Below are 11,036 nucleotides of genomic sequence, written 5' to 3'. Positions count from 1 at the left end.
CCTAGTCAAACAAACATGACATTGTATTGGTCACATATTTAGTAGATGTTATTGCAGGTGTAGCGAAATCCTTGCGCTTAGGAGCTAGAAGCAGAGCTGCCATATCTTTCAGCGCCATCTGTCCAACGTGTCTACCTCATGTGTCTTCTTGTCAGAGGTTTTGCCTTTTGTATTATTTTTCAGTTCTTCTAAATTGTCAACTGTTTTGGCATCCTTTTATTTTCCCATTAAAATTATTAACTGACATTCAGACAGACATTATGTTAATTGATTTAATAATGCATTTGATTGTTTTGATTACTACATAGTACATAAATCGTTTCTGATTGTCAACATGTTTAGAGTATTTACTGGTTAAACCCACTGAGTGACTTTGTCCAATCACAACTTTATTAGAATTTTGTTCCACGACACTATTCAGTGACATCCAATCACTGATCGTACTCTCTTGAAAACAGAGAAAGCAACCTATCATAAAGAACAACATCTCAAAAGAAGGAGTGACTGACAAAATATCCAGAAAAAAACGTCTAGATCCCGCCCTTCGGTCGGGTAGTGATCCAGCGTTCTGGCCAATCAGCAAAGGATTGTGAGGACAGCGACACGCTCCCGCCAAATCTGACTGACGGGCGCGAGGCAGCAACGGGATCCAGGCAGAGGGAGTGTGTGGGAGATGCCGCTAGAATAAAATTAACTTAGTCTTAAAAGTAATACAACCCAGTCATCGTTATATTTGCATGATATTAGTGTTACTCTGGAAGACCTGTCAATATTGCTACTTCATATGGTTTTTTGTTAATGCAACGCTTTTCCGCACAAGGATATCAAAAGTGAGGGAAGTTCTCGGATGGTGATGCTGGCGGCGGAAGATCCATCCGTGGACGGGTATTTAGCATCCACTCCACGGAGGAGAGGTAGCGACGATATTTTGCTATGTTTTAACCTTCAAATGTTTTGGTTATTTAGTTATCTAACTGAGGTAGTTTTATACTGTTTGATTTGCATTTCTCTACGACCACATAGCAAGTCAACACTAACTTCTGTCTGTCTAGCTAGCTAGTTTAGCTAACTAGCATGCTGTATTTAGCCAGCTAACTACTGTACTAGTAGCATGTTGTAACTAGCTAACCTCAAGTAAGGTTAGTTAGCTAACACTTAGTTATTATCGTTGGCCAGACCCTCATACGATTCCCACGCTCGTAAGGTTAGTGTAAAGTGAGCTTTCATGTAACGTTAGCTAACTACCCTTGAAGTTTCCTTTAGTTAATCTTTATAATTCATTAGTCAGCCAGCTTGGGAGCTAACGTCAGTTGGCTTTGATGTGATGAGTTGGTGCTAACCTTACTAGCTAGCTAGACACCCCATTGCCTTCAGCTAGCTAACGTTAGCTAATATGAACCAAAACACTCAATGATTTCGGTGGTTTAATTAGACATCGAGTCACACATTATCGTACTGTAACAAACTTTGCTTGCTAGCTAACTTAGCTAACAAACAAGCATGTTTTTATTTGAGGCAACCCCTTCTTTCCCCGCAGCGGTATGAGTGTAAAGTTAGCTATAGCCGGGCCTTTGCACTGGGCTTCGATTGATTCACCGAATGGCGGGAGAGTAAAGCTAACACCTCCCAGTGGTTTGCCCAACCACTTGTGCCATCGTCTCGTCGTTAATTTTTACTACTTGATAAAAAATTATATTTGAACGGCATCGATTGTCCTTCTACTTGGTTGGTGGCAAGTCTAGATAACTTTTGATTGCTCCCTAGTTGACTGACAAGTATTTATTACATATGTCCTTGAATAACCTGGATGCATTTGTCAAACTAACAGTATGAGTAAACTAAGAACAAAGGACTAACGTCAGTTTATAGCAATAATAGAGTTGAGTGGGGGATAAAGTAGTTGGTGATTAAGTCATATGTGTAGTGGCTATTCTTGTGGTTGTCCTTTTGATTTTGGACATTTTATAAAGATACTGCACTGAATGCTTTCTTCTAGTAAGTGTTATGCAACAAAGGGACTGGTAACATGTTTGCAGCTGGAGCCATTGTACTACTGCAATTATTGATAGTGAAGTAAAAGTGCTTTGAAAAACAAATCCATCTACACAACAAAAATATAAATGCAACGTGTTGTGCAACTGAAATAAAATTCCCTAGACATTTTCCATATGCACAAATCTTATTTCTCTCAAATTGTGTGCACAAATTTGTTTAACAGCCCTGTTAGTGAGCATTTCTCCTTTGCCAATATAATCCATCCACCTGACTGGTGTGGCATATCAATAATCTGATTTTAACAGCATAATCATTACACTGGTGCACCTTGTGCTGTGGACAATTAAAAGGCCACTCTAAAATGTGCAGTTTTGTCACACAACACCACAGCTGTCTCAAGTTTTGATTGAGCGTGCAATTGGCATGCTGACTGCAGGGATGTCCACCAGAGCTGTTACCAGATAATTTAATGTTAATTTCTCTACCATAAGCCGCCTCCAATGTCATTTTAGAAAATATGGCAGTATGTCGAAATGGCCTCACAACCGCAGACCGCGTGTAATCACACCAGCCCAGGACGTCCACATCAGGCTTCTTCACCTACGGGATTGTCTGAGACCAGCCACCTGGACAGTTGATGAAACTGGGCTTGCACAACTAAAGAATTTCTGCACATACTGTCAGAAACTGTCTCAGGAAGCTCATATGCGTGCTCATCGTCCTCACCAGGGTCTTGACCTGACAGCAGTTTAGCGTCGTAACCAACTTCAGTAGGCAAATACTAAACTTTGATGGCCACTGGCCTGCTGGAGAAGTGTGCTCTCCACGGATGAATCACAGGTTCATCTGTACCGGGCAGATAGCAAACAGAGTGTATGCCGTTGTGTGGGTGAGCAGTTTGCCGATGTCAACGTTGTGAACAGAGTGCCCCATGGCGGCGGGGGGGTTACGGTATGGGCAGGCATAAGCTACGGACAACAAACACATTTGCATTTTATCAATGGCCATTTGAATCCAGAGATACTGTCATGAGATCCTGAGGCCCATTGTCATGCCATTCATCTGCAGCCACCACATGTTTCAGCATGATAATGCACGACCCCATATCGCAAGTATCTGTACACTTCCTGGAAGCTGAAAACGTCCCAGTTCTTCCATGGCCTACATACTTGTTGAGCATTTTTGGGATGCTCTGGATTGACGTGTGCGACAGCATGTTCCAGTTCCCGCCAAACTCCATATACTGACTAGTTTTCTGATCTACGACCTTACCTTTTTTTAAGGTATCTGTTACCAACAGATGCATATCTGTATTCCAAATCATGTGAAATCCATAGATTAGGGCCCAATGAATATATTTAAATTGACTGATTTCATTATGAACTGTAACTCAGTAAAATCTTTGAAATTGTTGTATTTTATATTTTTGTTCAGAAAATGTTTCATGACAGGAGAATGCTTGTGGGATTGTTGTCGTCTCATCTTCCATACCCTGTTTTGGTTACAGGTATGGATGGCAAAGTCAAACCCAGCAATGCTAACAAGAAGCTTGTTCAGGGTAAGTTAATCTGGTGTTTTGAATGCATATTAGATGGTTTTATTTTGCAAAAGGAGACTGATGATACATAATGCTATCAAACTATTTGAAACAATTCAATGAAATTCTGATTTAGTAAATTATATTTCAAATGAATCAAATTTGTTATAATAATTTAGTGTCTTTGCTTTATCACTCAAAGCTATCATTATTGTTTGCCCAAAGATTTGTTAATATAACATAGATTTAGTCCAACTTAAACATCAGTGATGATAAAGGATATTTTCTCCTCAGCTCGTCTTCCATTCAAGCGTCTAAACCCAGAGCCCAAGGAGACCAGTGAGCCCAAAAGGACCTGCACCCTTTCCCGGCCTGGGCTCTCAGATGGGGAGAATGAATCCGATTGCTCCCCCCTACCTGTGCGCCATGGACCGGCCCTGGTTAACGGCCGCGGCCCCCTGGATGGATTCATGAGTCGCAGTACCCAAGCGTCCCCTGCCAAAAGCATAGTTATTGATCTCACTGAGGACTCCAATTCAACTGACCTTTTAAAGCAGCAACCTGCGACACCAATTGTTGCCCCGTGTCCTCAGACACAAAACAACCACCTGAGCAAAACCCTAAGTGCTGTAACAGCCACCAAAACAGATCACACTGCCAAGACAGAGCCCATAGACTACAAGCTGGGGGATGAACAGAAGGATGAGGAGAAGGACAGGGGGGGCACTGGATCCATCTCACAGTTAGACACCACACAGGGTTCTGACACGGAAGAGGAGGAGGAAGAAGAAGAGGGGGAGGATGAAGAACAAGAGGAGGCTGATATGTCCAGTCATGGGAATGGGTCCATGCTTTCTCCTTCATCCACCAGCTCTCTGTCAGCGGCCGAGAGCTCCCCAGAGGCTGCTAAGACAGAGAACACTCCTACTGTCACAGTGAGTACAAAATGGCAATTAAATTCAATAAACACTCAATGTCAGCAGTGATTTTTGAATAAATGTACATCAGCAAGCTCCTGTTAACTTTTCAAATCACTATTCTGAAATGAAAAATTATAAATCTATAGGTTACCTTTCTTCCTCTCTCTTTACAGGAGCCAAATACCACCCCTAAAATAGAGCAGAAAACTGTGAAAAGACTATCTTTAAAGGTATAATTAGCGGCAATAGGTCAATTCAGTATTTGGCGTACTTTTGCATCCAAATGCCTATTTAAACATCTTAATCTAGACACTGAAACGGAATTTGTGTTTTCTTCTCTCCATAGAGTTTGCAGGAGCAAGAGGAGAGGCTACACCAGCGCAAAGAGAGAGAGCGGCAGCGGGAGGAGGCTAAAGATGCTAAAGAGAAGAAGAAAGAGGAGGCTCGCAAACTGAAGGAGGAGCGGGAGAAGGAAAGAAAGGAGAAAAAGAAGAAAGAAGAGTGTGAAAAAAGAGAGAAAAAGGAGAAAGAGGAAAAGGAAAAAGCAGAGAAATTAAGAGCGAAAGAGGAGCAACGCAAATCGAAACAAGAGTGAGTGTTGCTTGATCAAAAACCAGCTAGCTACAGATCTGAAATGTCTTGTTACTTTTATATTGACTCGACTAGAAAAATTGATTGAATGTTTTTTTTTAAATTAAAGCAAATGTAATCCTTGCAATTGACATATTCACATATAATGTCCTCCAGGGCAAAACTTGAAGAAAAGAGAAAGAAAGAGGAGGAAAAACGGTTGAAAGAAGAGAAGGATGTGAGTTGATAATTTTGTTTCTATTCTCTAAAAATTAAATGTAATGTCTGACACTGATATTTTTAAGTTTGACAATTGCCACTTAATTGTAACAGACCTGATAATGCATCTTAACATTTTCTATACAGAGGCTCAAAGCAGAGAAAGCCGAGATCACAAGATTTCTACAGAAACCCAAGACTCCCCAGCAGGCCACAAAGGTAAGATTCCTCTGATTGAATTGAACAAGAAGAACACAAAATGGTGTTCATTTAATGTAAAACATTTCTTACCTTTGTCTCTCCTACTTCAGACCCTTGCGTCTGCCTGTGAAAAGTTTGCCCCGTTTGAGATAAAGGAGCACATGTGTCTGGCGCCGCTGACCCGAGTCCAATGTGCGGAGGCGGTCCTGGAGGAACTGGACAGGTACCTGGCTAAACCTGATGGAAGCCTGGATGGCCTGAGTGACTGGACCAGAAATAAGCCCCGCAGATCAGGCCAGACCAAGGCCAGAAGCACATACCCTATGAGGTGAGACCACCACACCCTAAAAAAAATCAGCGGTGACTTGAGTTACTCAAGTCTTGACATTTTTGTGAAACTGAAGAATCAGGGATTCCTACTGGAAAGAAGCCATTTTCTGTACTCTCCTATTTTGACGTTGGCCCCTATTTCTGTTGTCTGCATAGGGAGTGTATAGCGGTGGTGGAGGGGCCCAAACCGGACGGTGTGCCTGACCGGCAGCACTACGGCCGCATGAAGCTCCTTCAGTTCCGTGAGAACTACCGGCCTGCCTACTGGGGCACGTGGAGGAAAAACAGCCCCCACATCTCCCCTCGCTGCCCTCTCAGACAGGACAAGGTGAGGCTTCCCTCATTCTCTGACCATGATCCTTTTCAATCCTTTCACTTCTTTACTTATTAGTTTCTGCCATATTACAATCGATAGTTACAAATCACGATATATTCATGTTTGACTCAAGGTTTAGATTTGTAATTGTTTTATTTTATTATTATTTTTACCGTAGGTATCGTTAGCTAGCGCTAGTCAGATGTACCTGCGCCGAAACTCTGGTATTTTTCATCCTATAGCTTGTTCCCATCTTTTTAAATAATGAGCCAACATGTTTTCAGCACTTATTTCCCTGACTGATCGAAACTCGTTTTGTCATGCTCTCTTGTCTCTCTGCAGCAGACATATAGGGCACAATCATTGAATCGCAATACATATTGAATTGTGATAATTGCAATGCATATCATATCGACTCCTAAGTTTTGTGATATCATATCGTGAGGTCCCTGGTAATTTCCAGCCCTAACTGGTGGTGATGTCAGTTGTTTTGTGACTTCCATGTTTCATGCGCTTTCTATGTAGGACTAAAGTCTGTGTTTCCTCTAGGACCTGTTGGATTATGAGGTGGACAGTGATGAGGAGTGGGAGGAAGAGGAGCCAGGAGAGTCCCTGTCACACAGTGAAGGGGTAGGTCTCTTTTTCAATACACTTCTGTCACAGCTTTTGATGCTCTGTTGTTCTGTTTGATATCAAGATTAGCTCATTGTTGCAAACTGAATCATTCTAGCTGATTGTGAGGACCTAAACTGACTCTTGTTTTTGCAGGAGGATAATGATAATGATGGAGGTGAAAATGATGACGATGATGAGGATGGTTTCTTCGTACCACATGGATACCTATCAGACGGGGAGGGGGCATTGGAGGAAGAGGTACTTTCAATTGCCCGTCATTCCGTATTCATGTCTTTATTTACTGTTCTTTTCCAGTGGACTGGTTTGACTAATGATTGACGTGCTTTACATTATAAGAGGTGGAGACATTATCCACGGCTTATTTTTAGCAGACTTAATTGCTCCTATCCCTGTGGTGTGATTCCAGGAGGGTGGCGACCCAGAGAAGCAGAAGGTGCGTCAGAAGCTGAAGGCCCGGGAGTGGGATGAGCTGATGGCCAAGAAGAAGGTTAAGGTGCTAGAGGCTGTGGTGAGGGGCTGTGTGTGGGAGGGACAGGGTCCCCATCTGGAGCTCTTGCAGCAGTTTGCGGTGTGCCTGCTGGAACCCCTGCCCAAGCCAGAGTCCTCCACCCCAGAGGACAACACACACAAACTGCAACAGAAACTACAAGAAGATGAGCAGCGTGAGTACATTCTTATGCCTGGGGGAACATCACGCAGGTAAGCGGAGTTCTTTTGTCTCTGCAGTATTGTCTTTTAGAACCTTTTAGGTTAGCCATGTCACCTCTAAGTGATCATCTGAGTCATGTTTTACTGACTGAACCGTGATGAAATGTAGGTCTTGGTTTGCATGGAAAAATTGACCAGGTGTGCTTGTCTTTGATATGCTTATCTGAGTTCTTACAGAATGATGTACATTGGTAATTTGGTTGAGCCATGTGCTGTTCGAATAGTGTCACTAGCGAGGTTTCCATCCAATTGGCTACAGATTTTCATACGAATATTCTAAAATACGCATGAAGAAAATGTGCATTTTCCCACTTGTGGTGTTTCCACCAAACAGACTTGTTGCAGATAAAAGAATGTGCATGATGACGTAGTGCACACAATGTACTTTTTCGTGTTAGTTTTCATGTACCGAATACAAATCTAAAGTTCTGTGTGTTTCCATCGCACTTTCAACTCTACTGATAGTTTTGTCACATACTGTTGTGTTAATTAGCAAATGTGCTACTCTGGTCGTGGCACGTGCACTCTAGCCAACAGCTCACAGATACACTGCAGGTAGGCTAGTCTACATGATGACATTATTATTGGAAAGGAGCATCAAGATCACTGTGCAGTTTCACCACTGAAGTTCATCAGAACTGATTTAGTTTGTAGTCTAATAAATGGTTTCCCATGTTGTAGTGGGAGGAAAACACACCATATCATCGCGTGACTACAAGTTTACTTCGATATGATGATTGTTATATCAATATTTTCACATAAAGGCATTTCCACTGCCATTTCCCGCGTAATACATTTTACAGACAAAAAGATCCTACAATGTGTAACGAACAAATGATCTGTCTGCATTTATAAATTGTACCAAAACTTCTTGTTTCCATCACAGCTGTTGTGATTTTTTATATTTTTTATACGGTTTAACTTGGAAAAGTCATACCGATGGAGACATGGTTAGTTTTGGCTGACATTTTTTGAGTAGCTCTGAATGGTCAAACTGTAGTTACCTGAGCACTGACTGACTCCAGCATGCATTTATGTCTACACCAAGGGTGTAAAACATGCATAGGTTTTTCCTGGGGGGGAATGAACTCAATCTACATTGAAATGACTAAAACCAAATCGAAACTGTGAGGAATTTTTATTGTGATAATGATAATTACTCTGTCCGCTTGGTAACAATCACCAAAATAAAGCTAGACAGTCAGGGAGAATTGAAATAAAATACAAAGGGATAGATCTTTTTGCAAATTTTGTGGGCAAATAAATTGATGGCAAGGAAATATAACCCATCTTTAGTGTGGCCCTCCTGACCTCGTTAAAGACCGAAAGCGGCCCACGGGGCAAAATGAGTTTGACACCCCTGGTCTACACCAAAATCTATCTTTTGATTGTGGTGATGGATGTAACACCCGAGACTGATATGAGATGTACCTGTACTCATCATGAAGCACTTATTGATAGCTGTCTAGACTGCAAGGGAGACATCTAAACTAAAGACCATTCACAATCACATAAGAGATCTGTATTGTTTTCAGACCAGCTTTATATGCGTCATCGAAGTATTTACTTAGTATTTACTGTGCTACAAGTGATTGTGAACTGTCAACACTCTTCATGGCTGACCTGAGTTGCTCAATAGCTGCCTGAGGGAGTATCTGTTCATATTGAATGGCACCTTTTGCCCAAACCTTGCGTGAATAAGCCTAGATGTAGAATGTGTTTTAAAAAACCTTCCTATCTCCCTTCCCAAACCATATCTTCAGTGCTGTTCCAGTTGTTGCCCCTGCTACATGGAAATGTGAACAGTAATAAGGTGATCATCACAGAGTTCCAGGTGTTTTGTCGCCAGCAGTCGACCTCGCCCATCTCCAGCCCTCAGAACTCAGGAGACAACATCCCCACCAGGTGACTTCAAACCTGATTTACTCAACGCTTGCTATTTTACAGAATTAGTCAAGTCATGTACGGTCATTATTAAACTTGTGCAGATGCTTTATGAAAGTATACATTTTTCATTACTGAAATGGTCTCCCATCTGCTTCTGCTCTAGGATCCGTCTAAAGCGCCTTATCAAGGGGAATGCTGTGTATGAGAAGCGCTCAGCCTTCAGACGCTGCTGCTGGTACGTCAAATCAGACGTCCTGGCTCGCTTCCTCCAGGAGGCCCTCCCTGTACCCTGCCAGTGGAACTACCTCACTTCAGGGACCCATGTGCCCCGTGAAGAGGCCCCAGTGGCCACAGGCTCACAGGGCAACTCCCCAACCACCCACCAGCCTTCCCACACGCCATCCTCCAAGACCCCCTCCTCCAACAAGAGGAAGAGTGCCGGCAGCATGTCCATCACCAAGTTCATGAAGAAGGCTGCCGACCCTGAGCAGGTTGGACACGTCTGGTGAAATCTTCATATGAAGTTGCTTTGTTCTGATCCTATTGCTTTGACTTATGTCAGATTCTAATGAGTACTCCTTTCTTTAAGGCGGAGGCGATGAAGACAGATGGGTTCCAGGCAGACACAGAGGAAGATGAGGATGAAGCAGACTGTGTCATAATCAGCACACAGAAAGGTCAGTTTCCTGGCATATGGTCTGCCTTTAGACAGGAGTTAAGTGGAATTGAGAGACAGGGTAATAGTTTGTCCTAGATATTTCTAGGAGGGGAGGCATTGACATTGAATGCCTTACTCTGCAGGATCTTCCAGAAAAGATACCTCCCCCACAGAGAACGAGAGCACAGAACAAATGGAGGTGACCCCCTCTGACACAGCTGCTCTCTTCTTGCCTCGGGCCACTCCCACCCTGGCCTAAGGACTGCCCCCTGACTCTGAGTGTGTGCGTTTGTCAGAAATAGAATCAGGTCTTCAATCAAGATAACACACTGGTAGTGGCACACATGCCACCCACACGGTATTACAACCCCTCTCTGCTCCGTTAAGTACCAGACAGTGCCTGTGAAAAGGAAAGTGTCTGACAAAGAAACTCATTGGTGTATTTTGTTCCAATGTTAAACCATTCATTACTTGGTTCAGTTGGAATGTCAGACATGTTTATATGGATGTCTTTGCTTGGTGAGGAGTTGGAGATGGCTCAGACAGTCAAGGCTCTTCTACCACAGCCGATTGGGTGGACCAGTGCCCACTGAAGTAGTTGCTGTCTGCTTCACCGTAACTTTTATATATGTATTTGTTAAAAAAAATATATACTTGAACTGGTTGAATTAATTAAAAATAAATAATGATTAAATGTACTGCACTTTTATATTCCCTCCCCCTGCCTTATCTGGATGCCTTTATCAACACGCCACCACTCATCCATCCTTTCAAGAAGTACTTCATGTTTAGTTAATGGGTTTCATTCAATATGGCAAGTGCTGATGTCTTTCAGGCTGCTAACGTAGTGCTTATTGTACTATTCTAAACCTCTATTTTGTGTTAATAATGGTTGAGGTGGAATAGTAAATGGCTGTCCAATATTAAAAACATTGCGGTTTGCCTTACATTTTTGTGGCAGAGAATGCTCTCCTGTCACAACTGTTGCAGTTTGCAGGTATGATTTAAGGTGTCTCTATTTCTTTAAATAAAGCATTATTTAAAAATGAACATGCTTTA

The 11,036-nt window shown here is 42.4% G+C and overlaps 1 protein-coding gene across 2 annotated transcripts; it reads left to right on the top strand.

Annotated features, from left to right (window-relative positions):
* The first annotated feature begins 552 nt into the window (after positions 1-552).
* chaf1a (chromatin assembly factor 1, subunit A (p150)) lies at positions 553-11,027 on the top strand. 2 transcript variants are annotated; one of them, XM_071345232.1, is made up of 17 exons: positions 553-707; positions 821-914; positions 3,503-3,553; positions 3,827-4,467; positions 4,626-4,682; positions 4,799-5,043; positions 5,200-5,260; positions 5,389-5,460; positions 5,553-5,770; positions 5,929-6,100; positions 6,638-6,718; positions 6,857-6,961; positions 7,131-7,386; positions 9,196-9,337; positions 9,483-9,810; positions 9,909-9,996; positions 10,121-11,027. In XM_071345232.1, the coding sequence occupies exons 2-17, from the start codon at positions 848-850 to the stop codon at positions 10,234-10,236; spliced, it is 2,700 nt and encodes an 899-aa protein (XP_071201333.1). In that variant the 5' UTR covers positions 553-707; positions 821-847; the 3' UTR covers positions 10,237-11,027. The 2 variants fall into 2 exon arrangements, with proteins under 2 accessions (XP_071201333.1, XP_071201332.1); XM_071345231.1 differs by having other exon boundaries at positions 584-914.
* The last annotated feature ends 9 nt before the right edge of the window (positions 11,028-11,036 follow it).

The sequence above is a fragment of the Salvelinus alpinus genome, chromosome 16, assembly GCF_045679555.1.
Source record: "Salvelinus alpinus chromosome 16, SLU_Salpinus.1, whole genome shotgun sequence".
NCBI classification, from domain to species: domain Eukaryota; kingdom Metazoa; phylum Chordata; class Actinopteri; order Salmoniformes; family Salmonidae; genus Salvelinus; species Salvelinus alpinus.
Note: the sequence above shows the minus strand (reverse complement) of the source record. Positions and strands in the feature narration are given on the sequence as shown.